This window comes from Podarcis erhardii (assembly GCF_964252035.2).
Source record: "Podarcis erhardii genome assembly, chromosome: 5".
Taxonomy (NCBI): domain Eukaryota; kingdom Metazoa; phylum Chordata; class Lepidosauria; order Squamata; family Lacertidae; genus Podarcis; species Podarcis erhardii.
The window spans coordinates 62,926,069-62,945,506 of NC_138509.1; the positions used below are offsets into that span (position 1 = coordinate 62,926,069).

The 19,438-nt window shown below is 40.6% G+C and overlaps 1 protein-coding gene across 1 annotated transcript in view; it reads right to left on the bottom strand.

Moving 5' to 3' along the window:
- TRPM2 (transient receptor potential cation channel subfamily M member 2) overlaps positions 1–19,421 on the bottom strand; it is a 39,278-nt gene extending 19,857 nt beyond the window's left edge. The window contains exons 1-12 of the mRNA XM_081864473.1: positions 19,209–19,421; positions 14,439–14,502; positions 11,998–12,305; positions 11,651–11,736; positions 9,941–10,109; positions 8,268–8,448; positions 6,690–6,853; positions 5,396–5,576; positions 2,922–2,983; positions 1,918–2,118; positions 1,714–1,816; positions 245–366 (exon numbers count right to left, since the gene is read on the bottom strand). Coding sequence (XP_081720599.1) covers positions 245–366; positions 1,714–1,816; positions 1,918–2,118; positions 2,922–2,983; positions 5,396–5,576; positions 6,690–6,853; positions 8,268–8,448; positions 9,941–10,109; positions 11,651–11,736; positions 11,998–12,192 — 1,464 coding nt within the window. The 5' untranslated portion in view covers positions 12,193–12,305; positions 14,439–14,502; positions 19,209–19,421. The remainder of the gene's footprint in view (positions 1–244; positions 367–1,713; positions 1,817–1,917; positions 2,119–2,921; positions 2,984–5,395; positions 5,577–6,689; positions 6,854–8,267; positions 8,449–9,940; positions 10,110–11,650; positions 11,737–11,997; positions 12,306–14,438; positions 14,503–19,208) is intronic.
- Positions 19,422–19,438: the final 17 nt, after the last annotated feature.

Sequence of the window (19,438 nt, forward strand, 5' to 3'; positions counted from 1 at the left end):
GTCACGGGTGTTACACAGTGTATTGCAGCACATATTAGGGGGAAGGAAGAGCAAAGAGACACAGATTGGCAGCTGTGCAAGGCAGCTCTTATAACATCTGGTTTCACCCTCAAGACACCCCATGCCTTCCCAAGAGACATGCTTGCAGTCAAGCCAAGCCTAGTGCTTTTAGACCCTGCTCTAATTATGCAGGCAGAAAGCAGATATACTCATTGCCAGTGTGTGTCACCAAAAGCTTTCCTACCTTCCACTCATGATCATCGGTGAAAATCTCACTCCGGGCAATATCCACCCTGTTCCATGCCACTGCAAGCTTCAGCTGGTGGTCCCAGTTTTCATGACCTAAGTGATCTCTGTATCGAGAGGCTGCAATAGAGGAATAAACAAAAACATGGCTGAAACTAGGTTGCAAAGGGCTGACCTTTATTGGCTGTCTCTTACTCATGCACATCCAGAACTTGAAGGGGAATGAATGGCAAGAGAAACATATTGGGAGGCCTAGGTACCTTGCAACATAAAGGTATCACTAGCATACCCTTTTGGCCCCCAACTGCTTCTTTAAATATCCTGTGGATTTAAGCACATGTAACATACCCAACATTACTGCCTAGAGCTTGGTTACTCTGAGCATTTTCCAAAGAGACTTTCTTGTTTATGTTGACATTTAATGGCTGGAGCAAAGCAAGTGTGGAGTCATTTTAATATTTCCATTATGTGGCTTGCATGTTTTTTGAGCTGGGGGTTTTTTAATTGCTGTTACCTCCTATGAGCTGTAAGGTTAACAATCAAACTCAACACATCAAATAAAATGTGTTTGTGTCAAATGACTTTGTATCTCCTAGGTATTGCTCAACATCCCACTTCATGCAATGTCACAGTTTTGGGTTATGATACCAGGTAGCATTTGTTGTACTGTACAATTACTGACTCACACTTCCATGAGTGAAAGGGTTAACCTGAGCTCAGGTTGCCAGTGACTGTGGCTTAGCAGGCTGTCAGCAGCCTCTGCCCCCCCCTTTCCCCCCTTAATGCTTCCTAGAACAAGCAAAGGAGGAGCCATGTAGCTTTGGCTCCCCACTCAGCTGATACTGTAAGTGAACTGAATCTCTTTAAAAGTGAGATTTTAAAACCTGCATCTTTGCAAACCCAAAGATTGCATGATTCCTTTTGTAAGGAAACAAAGTACTTTTCTTTTTAAAGTTGTTTGTTTCATCTTTGTTTTACTGCCAGGAGATGGAGATTTGTTTGCTGTAACTTCTGGGAATTTCTTAAGTAAAAAAATTCACTTATTTGCAAAGCTAAGTGTCTGTGATTTTTTTCTAGCTTAAGTATTTTAATGGGGAACATTCTTTAAAGGTGGATGAGGTGGATGCAAACCTAACCAAATTTTAAAGTTCTTTGAGCAATCACCATTGTGCTTAACTCTGCTACTGGAGTATAGGAATCTCTCTTCCAAGCCTCTCTCTCCCAACAGTATTTTGTTCACTGCATATGGTGATCAGGTGTCCTTGCTGTGCCTCCAGTTCGATGGAAACAAATCCCTCAAGGTAAGTGAAGTCTAAATTATGACACACAAAAGTTTCTACAGTTCAGTACGGTCTTGTGCTGCATTCTGAAGCAATACCACATTCCAACACAAGGGGATGTCCTAAAAGAAACAGTTTCACTTACTGATCTCTGTAGCTCATCTGCAACACCCACTGCACTTCTCACCTTTGAGCATTGCTTGAAGAATGGCTACATCGACATCCTGTTGTCCATCTTTGCCTTCCCTGAAGATGGTCAAGAGCTGCCTGTTGCGCACAATATCCTGGATCTGCAAATGTCAAAGAAAAGGTAGGACTGAAGGTCCTAGCTCATGATTGCAACTTCACCAACAAAACCCAGTAAAAGCTGCACAGAGACCATTTGCCTTACCTTTTTGGTCCATTCCACAATCTTATTCTCAGTAAACTGCTCATAGCTCTCTTTGAAGAATATGCTCAGTTTTTTCTGAATGAGGGAGATGCTTATTTGGGAGATGGGCAGATTAGCCACTTGAGCAATGACATCAGCTACCCGTCCTGAGCCTTCCACAATCACACAGGGGGTGCCATTGGTAATTGCATTGTAGATGGTCTGTAGAACAGAATACAGGAGCATGACTGCATTTGAGCTGCTGCTCTGTTATGGACATCACTTTGATATTGCCACTCAGTTCAGAATCAATTTATGAATTGATTGAGCTTGTAGAATGACATTTTGTAATTCTGAACTGTATCATATCACATGGCACAGATGAGAGATCATATTTCGGAATATATATGCTCCTTGTATATATCTATGGAGCATATCTGGGATTAAGGAGTAGTATAGAGAACTTCTTATGTGAAGGAAAGTTTAAAAACACGATTCTCCCATCTGCTGTCTTAAGTGATGTAGTTCAGAATTCCACCTTGCTCTGCCACTTCATTCTGCTGATCAGCATGTTGAGCAGGTTTCAACAGTTTTAGAGTGATTCTCATTGTTTACGGCTAAGGCATACTCTCATATCTTCTGCTATGCAGAATCTCTTTGCTATGTGTGAGTTAAAAGGGCTTGAAATGTACAAGTCAGAACTCTCTGTGCCCACACAGCCAGTCCCTGCTCTGTAGTTACAACTAGATGTGTTTCTGCAATGTCACACAGACACCACAAAAGTGGTAACCATGTGATTGAGGAAAAACAAAATAAAAAAATTCCTTCCAGTAGCACCTTAAAGACCAACTAAGTTAGTTCTTGGTATGAGCTTTCGTGTGCATGCACACTTCTTCAGATACCAATGTGATTGAGGCACACTGTGCTCTGAGAGAGAAATATCCAGGGGTTAACAATTACTGAATTCTCCTACAATCTGCTTCTTTTCCCATAATTAGTTGCCCTGATGCCTGTAGAGTACTTACATCAAGAGTCCCAGGGCCACCCTCCAGTACTACACAAACGATTGGTATTTTAATGGCAACTCCTGTAAGGAAATAAAGGCTCAGTCAGTCCCATGTGCCGAAAAGCTAGTCGTTCTTTCCCTTCTTGCTGATGCCCATTGGCAGTTACCTTTGAATCCAGTTAAAATGAACAATATTTATCTCAAATAACATTAAGAGCAATCAATTAATAGCAGCTACATAATTAACATTTCTAACGATGATGAACAAACGCAACCACCATCACACAAATAAGCCAGCGTTAAGCCACAATTGGTTACTTACTCACTATGGTATCAGTTGTTTGTTGCTTGCAGTCAGTCCATTTGCTTATTTCGTTTAAATGATTTTTAGGGGAAAGTATCAGAGCAACATACAATAGGAGTGATAAAAGGCAAATATTCAATCAAATAAAAAGTAATAACAGGATACAGCAACAGCAGAAAACGTGTGCAAAAACATATTTGTAGTTTTTTGTTATGAAAACCTCCACCTCCTCTTATACTTTGCAGCTCATTTTATTGCTCATATAGAAAATAAAACCATGTCAAACTGTAAAGTCAGATTCTGGTTGGGATTCACCCCATAACATGACTGCCGCAAACCACAACTTTGCCTACTACCCTTCCAAGGCAACACCCTTAGCATTTTTCCATTTCTGCAACAAGCATAAAGTCATTCTTTGGAGGGGTTTTTTCCTAAAATCGGGCAGTATATAAATTTTAATAATATAAATAAATACAAGATTTGAATAGATAACATAATTTGGCTCACTTAACAACTTGCTCCCTGGAGGGCAGTTTATCATAACTGCCAGTATGTACCCTTATGCCAGCAGCTTCTCCAGTGCAAAGCCATTGTCTCATCCTGTTACTTTAGCTAATCAGACTTTGACATAAAACCATCTGAGTAGGAATTCCATTTGGGTTTTCATGGATATCAGCTGAGGTAGACCTGAGAGGAATACATTGCCACAGGGAATCCCATTGTTTTACTCAAGTTCTTCATGGAGGTCATTTTCTCGTTGATTATTGAGACCTGAGAATCCCTTAGAATTGATATATCTCAATAACACATGTATTTTTTAGACCAGGTCGTTATAACTCCTCAATTTCTGGTGACTATTCATTTTCTTCCACCTTCCTTAGGTCTCTCCATAACTTCTTTTCTTCAGGTCCAACTGTCACCAACTTCTTTTTCCCACTTGCCCTTTCCCATCATTCTGTGCCCCTCCCTTCACTTGCCCTGCATTCCACCATGTCACAAGACTAGCCATTTATGCTGTCACAACTAGGAACATAGGAACTGCCTTAGACAAAGTCAGACCATCAAGCTCACAACTGTACACTGACCAACAACAGCACTCAGACTTTCAGAAGCTCTGGAGCCAAGTGAGGATTACCAATTAAGATCCACCCTCTATTGTGTGGGCAGGTAATCCCTCCCCCTACCTGGCCTGGTTTCCCTGGCAACACTTCCCCCAGGTGGGATTGGACAACTCACTGGGGTAGGCGGGGACCTCCAGGTATCCCACCTGAGGGAAGGCAAAGCCTATGTTGATGGGGCCACTCCAGATCCAGGGCTGCGCGCGTCCACGCAAAGGGCGCCCCCCGTTTTTTAAGTGGGGAGCGGTCATTATGCTGTCACAACTAGGAACATAGGAACTGCCTTAGACAAAGTCAGACCATCAAGCTCACAACTGTACACTGACCAACAACAGCACTCAGACTTTCTTCAGAAAACAATCATTTCCACTTTTATCTGGAGATGTCAAAGATTGAACATGGGACCTTTAGAACGCAAAGCATGTGCTGAGCAATATCACTTGACAATATCTTGGCATCAAAAACACTGAACTAGTATATTCAAGACTGCAGTACCAAATGGAAGAAATTGCATACCACTGGAAGCAACATCCAAATCTAAAGAAACAACTGTTCTTCCCTCCCATCTCTAACAACAGTGCCCCTATTATATGGATGTTGATCCCAGGATTCAAGTCTTTTGGCACTTTACCTTAGCAAATAATGTCCTGATATTTCAATGTCTCTCTACTCTCCATCTGACATCATCAAGGCCTAATGCAGAACCCTACAAAGAGGGAACCTTTGGTCCTCCAGGTGTTGATGGGCTTAAAACTTTTATTGAACCTATTCCTGTAAATGTAATATGTTTCAACTGTTTTTAATTCTGAATTTTAAATAACTGAAACCCACCAAGGGACATATGATGAAGGGTGGGTAATCAATTGAACACCAACCAACCTGGCTATTGGCCATGCTGAATGGAGCTGATGGGAGCTGAAGTCCAACAGAATCTGAAACAAGTTCTTCATCATTGGCTTGGCTGACATAAATGAATTCCAAGCTAAACAAGCCTTAGAGGAAGGAAGGACTCAGATTGCACATCAGACTTTTATCAGTAATGAGATACCCTGTATATTGCATCACAATTACCTTCTTTCACCTTCGTTTGCTCCGAAATGAACTTCTCAAGTCTGGTCCTCAAGGGGATCTCCACACCATATTTCCCATGTGTCCCATCATCCACTAGGATGAAGTGTGAGTGATTACTGTCCAGGCAAGAAAGGTTCCCTTGAGTCTCCTCATCTAGCACATATTCAGCTGGGAAGCTACCCTGTAAACATCCAGGGGTTGGGGGGAGAAAAAGTGGTCAGAAACCAATAAAGGACTTAATTATTGGGGCTCTAACTCTTGCTTGGGTTTGCATAACATGCTTCACTACAATCCTCCTGTAGAGGAATGCCTTATTTTGGAAAATGTGGCATGTTTTTTTTGAAAGTGGGCATGTTGAGGTCTTTTTCCTAGTACCAAAACAAATGTTACAAATGGTGCTTACTTTTCTTAAGAATTTGGTGAGGTAGCAGTGGGATCTGCAGGGCGTTAGAACACAAAACTTTCCACTCCCCAAGAAATGGTTCTTGTATATGATTGGTCTATATTTATAATGCAGTACCATTATAATGAATTGTACTTGTATATGATTGGTTCACATTTATAACTTATCTTTTTGGCCATTGCTCATCCTTCTTCATCTGTCATCAGAGTCTTAACAAAACAAAAAACAAAAACTTCTTTTTGCAGTGCACATGTGATCCTAAAGGTAAAGGTACCCCTGCCCGTACGGGCCAGTCGTGTCCGACTCTAGGGTTGTGCGCCCATCTCACTTAAGAGGCTGGGGGCCAGTGCTGTCCACAGACACTTCCGGGTCACGTGGCCAGCGTGACGAAGCTGCTCTGGCGAGCCAGCACCAATGCAGCACACGGAAACGCCGTTTACCTTCCCGCTATAAAGCGGTACCTATTTATCTACTTGCACTTAGGGGTGCTTTCGAACTGCTAGGTGGGCAGGAGCTGGGACCGAAAGACGGGAGCTCACCCCGCCGCGGGGATTCGAACTGCCGACCATGCGAATGGCAAGCCCTAGGCACCATAGCGCCACCCGCGTCCCCTATAGGTGATCCTATACACCTGTTAATTTCACCTGCTTTCTTTCTTTTCTTTTTTTAGCAGAAGCTTAAATGTAAATTGGATTAAGTACACTGTGGGGGGGAGAGAAATTATATGGATATACCTGCACGCTATTTTAGGAACAGTAAGCACGTATGTATATGAAAAATAGCCATATTTCCACCAGGATAGAACAGCAAAAATGACATTAAATATGACATGTATGGGATTTAGCTGTAAGCATCCTATTCTTCTAGTAGCACATCCTGAAAATGGCTCACCATAGGGCAGATGAGGCTACTCCGGTTGTGTACTGTCCCCCATGTTGCAATGCCAATGGTGATAATCTCCCCTTTATAGTTGCTGCTCATGCTGAAGTCCCGTACTGCTTCTCCAACTTGCTTCATCACGCCAGCATGAGAACCACCAGTGATGATCCAGGCACCTGGGAAACAAAAAACATGACTGGATTAAGGCCAGCTACTTCATTTCTGAATCTTTGTTCAGGATTAGGGAGCAATACTTCATTTATTTTTTTAATAATAATAATAATAACAACCCTGCCAGCCATTTAGTCTGGTGGAGTTGAGTGTTTGTTCCCCACTGCTTATGAAGTCTTTTTACTGGCTCTCATTTTAGCTTTCTGATCTACTTTTGTTGGGAATTTTATTTTAGGTTTTATTACTTCTTAATGATTGAAAACCACCTCAGGGGTCCATCTGATTCTTAATGATTGAAAGAAGAGGTCAAAATATTGTTATCAGAACAAAACAAATTCCTTCCAGTAGCACCTTAAAGACCAACTAAGTCAGTTCTTGGTATGAGCTTTCGTGTGCATGCACACTTCTTCAGATACACAGTGTATCTGAAGTGTATTTTCCTAAAAACTTCAATTTCAATTTCTTCAGTGTGTATCTGAAGAAGTGTGCATGCACACGAAAGCTCATACCAAGAACTGACTTAGTTGGTCTTTAAGGTGCTACTGGAAGGAATTTGTTTTGTTTTGACTATGGCAGACCAACACGGCTACCTATCTGTTATTGTTATCAGATTAGGGATTGGGCTGGGTGGTCTCTTTGTGTCCTTTCCATCTTTAGGTTTCTATAGTTGTTAGAAGAGGCTGCTAAAATGGTCACACTGGTTAAGATACATTTTGCACAGCAAAACCCCCATTTAAAAAAATGGAGATTAGCTTAGGGCTGCCATACATCTGGCATTTGTCTGTCGAAAATGGTGTGGTGTCCAGGTGGAATTTTTAGAAAGCAGCTGAAAAATCCTGGCTGTGTGGCAGAAGCGTTGGGATTTTTTGGTGACTTTCCTAAAAACTTCAATTTATTTATTTACAAAAAACAGCTCAACAACTTTTGTGTCTAGATTTTCACTTTTTGAAATATGACAATCCTAGCTATTGGCTCTTAATGGCAAACTTTATCAATGGCTAGCAAAAATCTGAATGATATGTCCATAGTAAACATCCCTACACATAGCAGCTTGAGGCAGATAGAATCAGACAAAAAGGACAGATTTTGGACTTCTGGACTTCTAAAGGTGCTGCAAGACTTGATGTGGATGCGGTGAACTTTGGTGGGGGTGGGGGTGTCAGTTGGAGTACTTGATGCTTTATCTCCACCGAAGTGCAACTAGTATATTTGTGAATAAATACAAATATTACAAAACACCAGTAAGCTTCCAGTGATTTCTTTCCATTTGAAATGAAACCTGAGTACGTGCTGCTTCCTTGTAACCCTCTTACCATCTGGAGAAGTGAGGGAGCAGGTAACAATATTACATAAAGAAACAGAGAAACAATACAAGAATATGTCCTTTATTGGTGGCTTTGGAGCAGGATTCTGCCTTACCTGTTGTCTGCGCTACTTTAACAAGCCCCCTCCGGAATATGTTTTTCAGTCTCAGCTTCATGTTGAAGTTTTTAGCTCCTCCTGTCACAGATATTAAGAGGTTGGGTATATCAAGTCCCCAGTGCTGCGTCATCAGCTGGTAAATTACGCTTGGGGGCGTATTAGAGGAGACACGCACAAACTGCAACAGGAGAATAAAGCAAATAAAGCACAGATGGTATGAGGAAGCTATTCTCTGATTCTAGCAACTATGGCCAATATCATAAGAGTTCCAGGCTCTCCACAGGCCCTCCCATTTAATTCAAGCATCCAAGGAGTCTTGTGAATCAGCAACATATTCCCAAAGCTTTGTGTCTGAGTGGAATAGGAAGTCACAAAGACAATGTAGAGAATATCTTCTGTGACTTTTGGGGGGGCAGAAATCTATTTCAAGCTACAAAGGGTTCTTTTTCACTCAGAGACAACTCTTCTTATTGTTCCACTTATTATTTATTAGAGAATATAAACCACTTGATAAAATCTCCAAGCAACGCACATAAAAATTATCAGTGTAGCACTGATAAATTCAGCAAATATTAAAAACAAGTGTACATGAATAAATTATGTGCCTGGCTAGGCTTGCTAAAATAAAATAAAGAAGTTTTTATCAGACATCTAAAATAGTACAGTGAGGGTATCTGCCTAATGTTAATAATTCCCAGTATCTATGCTATGCCAGCTCTATTTCTGGACATTTTGGGAACTGGGAAAAACAACACATAATCACGGGCTGTGGAAACAGGTGCACTAACTGTGTTCCCCTCCCCACCCCACTCTGTAAGTTGAAGGGTGACAGGAAATAAATGTTCTGCCTCATGTAGGGAGCCTCCACATGCAGAAGCAGGCTCCCCACTCCAGACAGTTGCTACCCTTATCACAAAAAACACTATTCAGATGAAATGCTCCATGATGAATCTACATGAACTGGTACCTCCACCCAATGTCTCACACACCAGCTTGCCTCAGCCTGAGGTTCATGCACTTAGAACAAACATCTGCAGTGAAGGAACATTTGCATGCACAGCTTCCTCTCTGCAGACATTCAAGCTATATATGCAGACATCAGGCACAGATGATGAATGACACCGGGGGTGGGACTAGCTTGGGAGGGGGCTGCTTCAGATATTGATTCAGTGCATAAGCTTTTCAACTGAATGGGACTAAATTGTCACCTTCAATACTATCAAGATTATAATGTTGTAATGAGACACATGCAATTGGTCTTGCCTGCATGGCTGTGGGATTATTAACAAAAACATTAATACCCTGCTCATCTGGCTGGGTTGCCCCAGCCATGAAGAGTTATAGCAACAAAGTAGGATATACTCGTTGCATAGGGGCTAGCTTGGAGCCCCCATAACATTTAAAGGATACCTAGTAGGTTAGAATCCCAGAGTATGAGTACAGTGTCTTACTTTTCATTCTTGCCCTTGCAGCCTGAACACTTAATCAAAAATTTAATTGGCAGGTGTTTTTTTAACCCACTTCCCTTACAAGCTTTATAAACAATGCTCTCTTCTTAGCTTCCAAATCTTACTAGAAATCCTTGTGGCCTACACAACTTTCAACTGCTATGAATGCTAATCACTCATGTTGAAGTAGTAGGCTCCAGTCCCTTGCATGTGCTAACTCACCTTCCCTGTTTTCTGTCCCACAGTTGTGAAGCTGAGATCCCCAAAAGCATCTGTTGGCACTTCCTGGACGTGTCTTCTGGGATCCCATTCTTTCCCCTGAAACATGGCAGGCTTTATGGCCTCCTCCAAGTGCTGCTCCCTGAGATAGCCACACTCACACACTACTTTCCTGGGGGGAAATAAAACACCACCATTGAATCTAAGAAGCTACTTGGTAGCCCTTTCAGAGCAGCCTGCTGGATCCACAATAAAACAGACCGTTATACTTACAGTGGTGCCCTGCAAGACGAATGCCTCGCAAGACGAAAAACTCGCTAGACAAAAGAGTTTTCCGTTTTTTGAGGTGCTTCGCTAGACGAATTTCCCTATGGGCTTGCTTCGCAAGACGAAACGTCTTGCGAATTCTTGTGAGGTTTTTTTCTCTCCCCCCCTTTTTCTAAGCCGCTAATAGCCGCTAAGCCGCTAATAGCGCTAATAGCCGTGCTTCGCAAGACGAAAAAACCGCAAGACGAAGAGACTCGCGGGACGAATTAATTTAATTAAATTAATTTAAAATTAATTTAAAATTAATTTTAATTAATTCTAATTCATGAAATGACTATTACTTGGCTTTGCTAGAGTTGTCAAATTTCTTACAGGACAGAGCTTCTATGGCTTTAATCATTGTGCAATGGAGTAAATTTTGGTGCACTCAAGCTGTACTGTTCTTCATAAGCAACATTAAGTTCAGATACGAGATTGTGGCCTGTGGATGGTTTCATTATATAGTTTGTACTGGACTTACTTGAATCTGAGACCTGCATGGAGTAATAGGTTTTCCATTGGTCTTGTATTCTTGTTGGAGACAAATAATAAAAAAAATATTATAGCTTCCTAACTGGTGGATCTTCTACTCCCCACAACCTGGCCAGGTGACATGAATAGGTCCACAGGTGTTAAAAGGATGACAATTCCATCCTCTAAATCAGTGTTTCCCAACCTTGGGCCTCCAGCTGTTTTTGAACTACAATTCGCATCATCCCTGACCACTGGTCTTGCTAGCTAGGGATGATGGGAGTTGTAGTCCAAAAACAGCTGGAGGCCCAAGGTTGGGAAACACTGCTCTAAATACAACTCAAGATAGCTTTTGTGCATGAAGATTAACAGTGCAATCCTATACATGCCTACTCAGAAGTACTCAGAAGTCCCACTGAGTTCAGTAGAGCTTATCCTTAGGTAAGTGCATATAGGATTACAGCCCTAATTGTTTTAAATTGGCTCCTGGGGCAAACATAATATATATCTGTTTTTCTTCTGAATTTCTGTAATAGCAGCATTCATAGCAAGACACACATGAAGCATGCGAGAAACTCAAATGCTCTTAAGCGTTATGTATACACATGCGTTCAGCTCAACTGAACACAATTTACACAGCATAGTCCTTTTACTGTGTTTGAATTTTAAAATTTTGGGTTTTATTTTAAATGTAAATTTAATTTAATTTTTCTATAAACATCTATCAATGTGATCTATCATGAGCAAAGAAAATTACAATAAATCAAATTCTGAGTAATTATCTTCTATACAGAGCAAATTTTGATATATCAAACAATTTCAATTAAAAAATAAAATGCAACAGGAAACTGAGACTCTTCCCGACCATTGATAGGAATAATGGTTGAAGCCATAGTTAGAGGTTTATGAAGTGAGAAGTGAAAACAAGGCACTTACCCGGAATCTGACATTTGGGAACCTTCAATAAAATAGACACATTCTTTTTTCCGTATGTTTTCAGGGATCCATGTGCTGAGATTTTCCTATGATATTAGGAACAGAGCAGTCAACAAAAAGTAGCAGATAAAAAATAAAATGCTACAAAAAAGTGCTAATTTGCATCATTTGTATAAAATTCATTTCTGCACAATGCAGAATTTGGGGTTTTTAAAGGGACACAGTTCAGCTTGTAGCCAAGCTATCCTTTTAAGATGGGGTTATTTTTTCGCTTCAACTTGCACTCATGTTTTCCACCCCATGTCAGTTTACTCCTCCAATGTATGGCTTCTTTTTATTTAACTTACCTTTTCATTGGCACCAGAGTTAAAGTGAGCCCTCTTCTTGCTCTTACTAAAGGCGCTGTTACTTCGTCTGAGATTGGGGACCACATCAAGGTCATAGTAGCTCCTAGGATACACAGGATAGCCATCTCCTTCATCAGGGCAGACCTTATTCAGATCCGTAGGGAGTGTTCTGATTCGCCTGCCTGGCCCAGCCATGGCTATATTTCTCAGGTCACTCACTGATGCTGTTCAGACTTCAAACACAATTGGAAAAGGATCCCTCAAAACCATCACCTCAGAGATAGTGGAATTCAACAGGAGTGCACCACCTGCATTTTAGAAACACCAAAATGGATCTGCTGACTGAAGCACTTCCATCATTTTCTCATATTTCAATTTAATATTATGGTGAATTTGCTAGATTCCCCTATGTTCAGATAGTACCACAACACTGAGGTTATGACTAGTATTCAAGGTACGCAAATATATTTTAAGTACTAACATGCTGAAAAAGCACTGAGCTACAGGGATAAATGTTGTCCTGTTAACTGAACAACAGCAGGGGAAAAGTCTTAAAAACACAAAAAGAGCCTTGCTGGACCAGGCCAAAGGCCCATCTAGTCTAGCATCATGTTCTCGTCGTGGTCAACCAGGTGTTTATTTCTAGTTAGATTAGATCTCCCTGACTGATGCTGCTTATTTGTAGACAAGACAAATGTAAGAGTAAAATATAGAATAATCTTAATACTTTCTGCATCTTCCACTACATCATAATGCCCTAACCATAGCTGTCAACTTTCCCCTTTTTTTAAGGGAAATTCCCTTATTCCGAATAGGATTCCTCGCAAGAAAAGGGAAAAGTTGACAGCCTAACACAGGGGTAGGGAATCTGTGGCCCTCCAGCAGTGGATAGACTATAGCTCCCATCATCCCAGACTGTTGGCTATGTTGGCTGGGGTGGATGAGAGTTAGAGTCCAACAACATCTGGAAGGCCACACAGGCTTCCCATGTCTAACGTTTTATGGGAATCATGGCAAAATCTGTTGGATCAATAATTCTTTCTCACATACTTTCCAGTATCCAATCCAGTTTTCTGCTGTTGTCTGCACTGAAAGAAATTTCTGCTATGCAGCAGAGAAACCCACCTTTATTGGATACATTATTAGTCTTCTACCCAGGCATCTTAGGTACCAATGTTTAATCAGTGACTGGTACACAAGGGTGGTATAAGGTGACATGGAGACCCAAAGTCTTTAATAATGGCAAATCCTTATATCTGTTACTAGATGTAATGTCCTTTCCACAAGAAAAGGCACAGCGGTTGTTCTCGCATTAAGGCTGCAATTCTGAGCATACTTTCAAGGCAGCAAGCCCATTTGAATTCAGTGAGACTTCCAACATGCTTAGAATTGTGCTGTATGCCTACTGTAAGCAGTGCCTCTCTACACACCACCCTGATCTCTCTTTAGTTGGGAAATATTTAAGAAATTTTAGAAAAAAACATACAAATGGGCAAACTATGGTTAAGTCTCTTCATTTATGAGTTATCTACATTTTCTGGCTCCAGTACTGCATCTTAAACCGTTTTCTTAAGATTAGTAATTTCAATTATCTTTCCCCCCCCCTTTATTTAATTCACTTAAGGAAACATCTGAAATAACACGTATTATGCCACTAGAGACTAAAGACCTCAGGTGGTTTTTATGATGCTTCAAATATTTCTAGCAAAGGGAAGTTGGAGATATAATTGGGAATGGTGTAACCAGCAAAGTTCACATCCGCTGAGAGCCCAATAAAAAGTATCAGCATGTGCTCTAGTACTGATTGCATTTCTGTCACAGCAGCTTCCTAAAAATGTCATTCTAACTCCAAAAATCAAAAAGATATTTTTCTAGCTCTGGATAGTCTCATAAATGGTCTCACTGTAAGCACTTTGCGAAGGTTTTCCTATAGGCATGAACTACAATCCTATGCACACTAATTTAGGAGTAAGAAACATTGAATCCACATACTTCTGAATAAATACACATTAGCTAATGAGGTAGGTACAGCTTGAAAGAAGAAAATACGAAGCATCAACTCATTCACGCATGCACATACAGTTTATATCTCTATGCACATAAGCATCCAGTTCCATGTGCATTGCACAAAGCGATCTCAGACTGTTTAAAATGCATCAAGGATTTCTCCTGACCTTGCAGTGCAGAGTAGTTGAGTCCAGTCAGTAGAATTACTAAGCAATTTCTGCAGAGACTGTTTTATCCATCTCTAAATGTGCAAAACATCACTTAGCTGCAAATTCCCAGCCTTTGCTACTCCAGCCCCTCTCCCCCCATTTTAAAGGTTCTTAGAATTTGCAACGAAAAGCCACACACACAAACAGCTTGTCTCTACCTTTCCTGCTGCATCCTCCCGATCCCACTCCTACTCATGTACTTCCTGCCAGACACGAGGGACATACCTCTGTCTCATGCTGCAAGCTGGTCACTTTATGGCTGGAGAAAGAGGAAGCCTTTCTGAAGTGACTGCAGTTAAGAGGAGGAGACAGATCAAGGGTTGGCAGCTTGCCAACAAATCACACTGCAGAAAGAAACTGTCCACAGCCCCGCTCAAGAGCTTGGGACAGGAAGACAAATCCAGAGTGTGCTAGATTGTGTGGTGTAGTGTCACACATCTGTCTTGAACAATTGTAGAGAAAGCAGTCTAGTTTCTGAACAGTCCCACTGAGGAGCTTCCCCAAATGAGAAATACAAAAGATGGGGTGAAAGTCAAATTGCTTTTTGATGCATGTTCCAATGTGGCTACTAGTCCACATGTATCAGAAACAAATAGTGCCCCAATAACTTAAAAAGATGCCTCTGGGGTCTGATCTGCATACAGTATGGATGCCGTATACTCGACTGCAATTAGCCGACTCTCCTTCCTGCTAGTGATATGGTGAAATTCTTGTAAAAATAGGCTAACAATTCCCCAGAGTGAATAACTGCATTTAGCTCACAATATTCCATATAATCAGGATAAAATACACTAAATTGTTTGGGGGGAAAGCCAAGGAATGGCCCAAGGTAGTAGGCCTGCATGAAAATCTTAGAGACTGTGACTACATGCAACCACAACAGTCCAGCCTTATAGATACTACTGCATGTACTGCGCTAGCAGTACATGCTTCCAGCTGCCATAATACCTGTTGGATCCTTTGTGGTAAAAGCAAGGGTCAAAATTCACTTACCACTTCATGGGTCTTCCCTTTACATATTGATAAATAGCTGTCCCCAAAATAATGTTGTGGATGGAGAAAATCATTTCTAGTGGAGATTGTTTATTTATAAAAATATCTGTGAGCAATGCAATTAAAAGCAGAAGTCCTTATTTTAGCTTCCCATGTACACATGCAAAACCATTTTTAAATAAATTATTTAAAGGTGGGAATAAGAGCCAAAATGGGAAAAGTTCTAAAAAGATAAGACTCCCTTCCTACACACACACACACACACACACACACTATTATCATTGATATAATGATAATTGAAAATGACATTGCATTGCATAAAGCATTATTGTATTTTAATGGAGATATAGTAAGTCACCTATCTCACAAAGTACTAGTTACCAAAACAGCAAAATAAGTTACAGATAGGTAGCCGTGTTGGTCTGCCATAGTCAAAACAAAACAAATTCCTTCCAGTAGCACCTTAAAGACCAACTAAGTCAGTTCTTGGTATGAGCTTTCGTGTGCATGCACACGAAAGCTCATACCAAGAACTGACTTAGTTGGTCTTTAAGGTGCTACTGGAAGGAATTAGCAAAATAAGTGACAGGCTGAGCCAGAATGTTGTCCCCAATATGATAGTTTTCTACTTAAAATGATTTTTTAACATGGGAAAGCATTCCACTCACCTTTAATCTCATCTAGTACTGTCTATTAAACCACCTCTTTATTATATCACCTTATTAATACATCTGCTGCACATGAGACTCATGATGCTTAGGCCAGTGATCCTTAAAGTATTTCCTTTGACCATTACTTCTCCAAGCTCTCAGGCAAAGGTCTTTAACTATCTTGCTATCTCAGATGCAGGTATTATAACTGGAGATTCTAGTTAATAAACCAGTAGTTTAATACATATGTAGCATAAGCACTAGCACAGGGTTAGCTCATGTGATCCCCTCCATTTCTAAGTTTTATACTACAACTCTCATCACCATTCTATTCTCATATGCTATTTTAGGCTGCATCAGAAGTGCAGTGTCCAGATGAACGGAAGTAATAGTACCACTCTATTCTGCCTTGGTCAGACCCCACCTGGAATAGTGTGTCTACTTCTGGGCACCACAATTGAAGAAGGTATTGACAAGGTGGAACATGTGCAGAGGAGGGCAACCAAGATGATCAAGGATCTGGAAACCAAGCCTTATGATAAATGGTTGAAGGAGTTGGGTATGTTTAGCATGGTAAAGAGGAATCAGGGAGGAAATATGATGGCTATCTTCAAATATCTAAAGGACTGTCACATGGAATATGGAGCAAGCTTGTTTTTTCTTGCTTTAGAGGGTAGGACACAAACCAATGGCTTTAAGTTACAAAAAAGGAGATTGCAACTAAACTTCAGGAAGAACTTTCTGACCTTAAGAGCTGTTTGACAGTGGAATGGACTCCCTCAGGAGGTGGTAGACTCTCCTTCCTTGGAGGTTTTTAAGCAGAGGTTGGATGGCCATCTGTCATGGATGCATTAGTTGAGATTCCTGCATTGCAGGGGAGTTGGTCAAGATGACCCTCAGGATCCCTTCAATTCTAGGATTCTATTATCACCGACCATTGGTCATGCTGGCTCAGTCAGATGGGAGCTATGGCCCACAACAGGCACCACATTGGCTATTCCTGATTTAGCTGCTTCTTTTCTCAGCCAACTTAGATGCCCTCCACCCCACCATCTGGCTGGCATCGTGCTGTCTACAATATAACCACTGAGGTCCTGATCCAAGTCTATTTAGGCAAGTATGTCTAAAGCTCTAATGAGCTTAGAACGTGCCCCTGAGTGCCCATGAATAGGAGTGCTTTTCAAGTTTTTACAGCTTTGTGAAAGGCAATTATGTAAAAAATTACTTTAGAAAAGATGGAAAGTACATGAGTTTTGCTTTCTCAGACATCAGACATCTCAGACATCAAGGTCACCAAAGAGCTTCTAGGATATATGCTGAAGAAATATGAAAGGTGCTCTGGTGACTGAGATAAAGGGCGGTCAGAGACATGCATCTTTTTCCATCCACACTGTAGTATAAATGCCAAGTTGTCACTTATTTGTTGCACAAGCTCTAGACATCTTTCCTCAAGGAAGTGTATCCTTTTATGGATTTTTGTTAACCTACATACAGTACCACCATCTCATAACAGCCCTCAAGGTGGTTGCCAACAGTTAAAATATAAGTGAGATAAAACAGTAAATACACCAATAAATAAAACACAGTAAAGTTTATAAATCAGTGCAAATGACACAAGAAAAAGACCACAAGAATGGAAGCCCAGCTGCATTCAGGTACTACATAATTAAGCACCATAAAAAGCATAATTAGGCATTTCATGGTAATGGATAGTTTAGTTGCCTCCCTTAAGTCCATAGAAAGGACACCAAGGGCCATATGACCAGATCACAACAGGGGACAAAGTTCACAAACACAAAAGTTATTTCTCAAGTATGCCAAGTCCTGACAATTTCTGACTTTATGGGGTTTTTTTATAAAAAAAAAATCAGAACTTTGATTTGTGTGCCCAGAAGTTTAATTGTAGCCAGTACAAGTGTACTTGTGTAATATTGTATCAGTCAACAACAAATAGAAAACTCTTGCTATGAGGCTACAGATGACAGCAAATAATAAAAATAAATAAACTCAGCAGCTGCAAATTGTCCAAAGTAAAACTTCTAAGCAGTGGCAACTCCAGTAAGAATGAACTTTGTTGTGGTAATTAATCTAGAGATTACCCGATCATGGCTAATTCTGGCCAAATCCCAATTCTTTAGGAGAGAGTACAAAAGACTAAGAACAGTTACAAGCTGCAACTATGGTCTTCGGGAAAGTATGGTCCCATCTATAATATTTAAGTCTTGTTAGTTACCAAGTTATAATAATCTCCATCTTGTTTTAAATTTGTCCATCCTCACTCAGCTACTGCATTTTCCCCAGACTCATTTGTTCCATTCTTGTGATTTTTACCTTGCATTTTATATATATATGCCATTTATCAATTGCTAATGAGTGGTGTGAGTAATGTAGTTGCCTAGGTAATCATGGGCATCTGCGGCCCACGTTATTAAGACACACAGATAGAGTGAAAAACAAGGTGTTGTTGTTGTTGTTGTTGTTTAAATTTATATACCACCCTTCACCCGAAGATCACAAGGCAGTTTACAACATGAAAACACAAAATACATAATAAACTAACAAAAACAAAACAAAGCTCCCAGACACATAATGTTGTAACTCAAAAGTTTGTTTTGTTTGTTTTTATTTATTTAGAAACTTTTAAAATTTGCATAGTTCTTTCTGAAGACTGGATGTTGCACTAGCACCAATGGAGCCAATTGCAAAGTAAATTTATTTTACCAGGATTAATATACAGAGGTGCCTTGGTTTTCAAACATCTCCGTTGATAAACATTTCGGAACTCAAAGGCTGAAAACCCAGAAGTAAATGCTTCCATTTTTGAATGCGCCTCGGAAGTCGAACAGCTTCCGCTGAGTGTTTCTCAATTAAATTTGCAGGCCGCTCTTTGTGCCATGGTTTTCAAATGTTTCACAACTTAAACGGATTCCTTTCTAAAACTGAGGTGCCACTGTACTGCTTAATCATCAAAACCTCTAAGTAAATGGGTACAGGATAGGCATATAATGGCTAGAATTTTTGTGTGCCTGATGGATCTACAAACTGAGTTAGAACAGGATATTTCAAAGAGTTTTAGTGCAATGTTCCTCACTCAAGTATAACTGCTTATGAAGTCTAGCTTTATTTGTTGGATATTATTGTTCCTGCCCAGATTATCTGAGGTATAGACTCAGACTGACAAGCTTTGCCCTGGGCGGGTTGCAATCTCTCAGCCTAGTCTACTTGACAGGGTCGCTGTGAGGATAAAATTGGAGTGGAAGAAACCGCACGTGCTACTTTTAGTTCCTTAGAGGAAAGACAAGATAGAAGCAAAACTCATAAAAAATAGTTTCAATATACAGTACATACATACCACCTTAACCCACCCCGGGGTCAAACATACAAACCGCACAGGGTCGCTTTAGCATTTCAAAAAAGGGGGGCCTAAGCTCCATGTATGCTACTTTCGAGGTTCTTGGCTAGGAAAAAAACGTAGGAGCGATAATAACAATTAATTTGAGGAACAGGCGAGCGCCGTCAACCGCTGCATTCCTATTTCAGTTGACGCGCACGCGCAGAGCACCACGCTGCCAAAAGGTACTA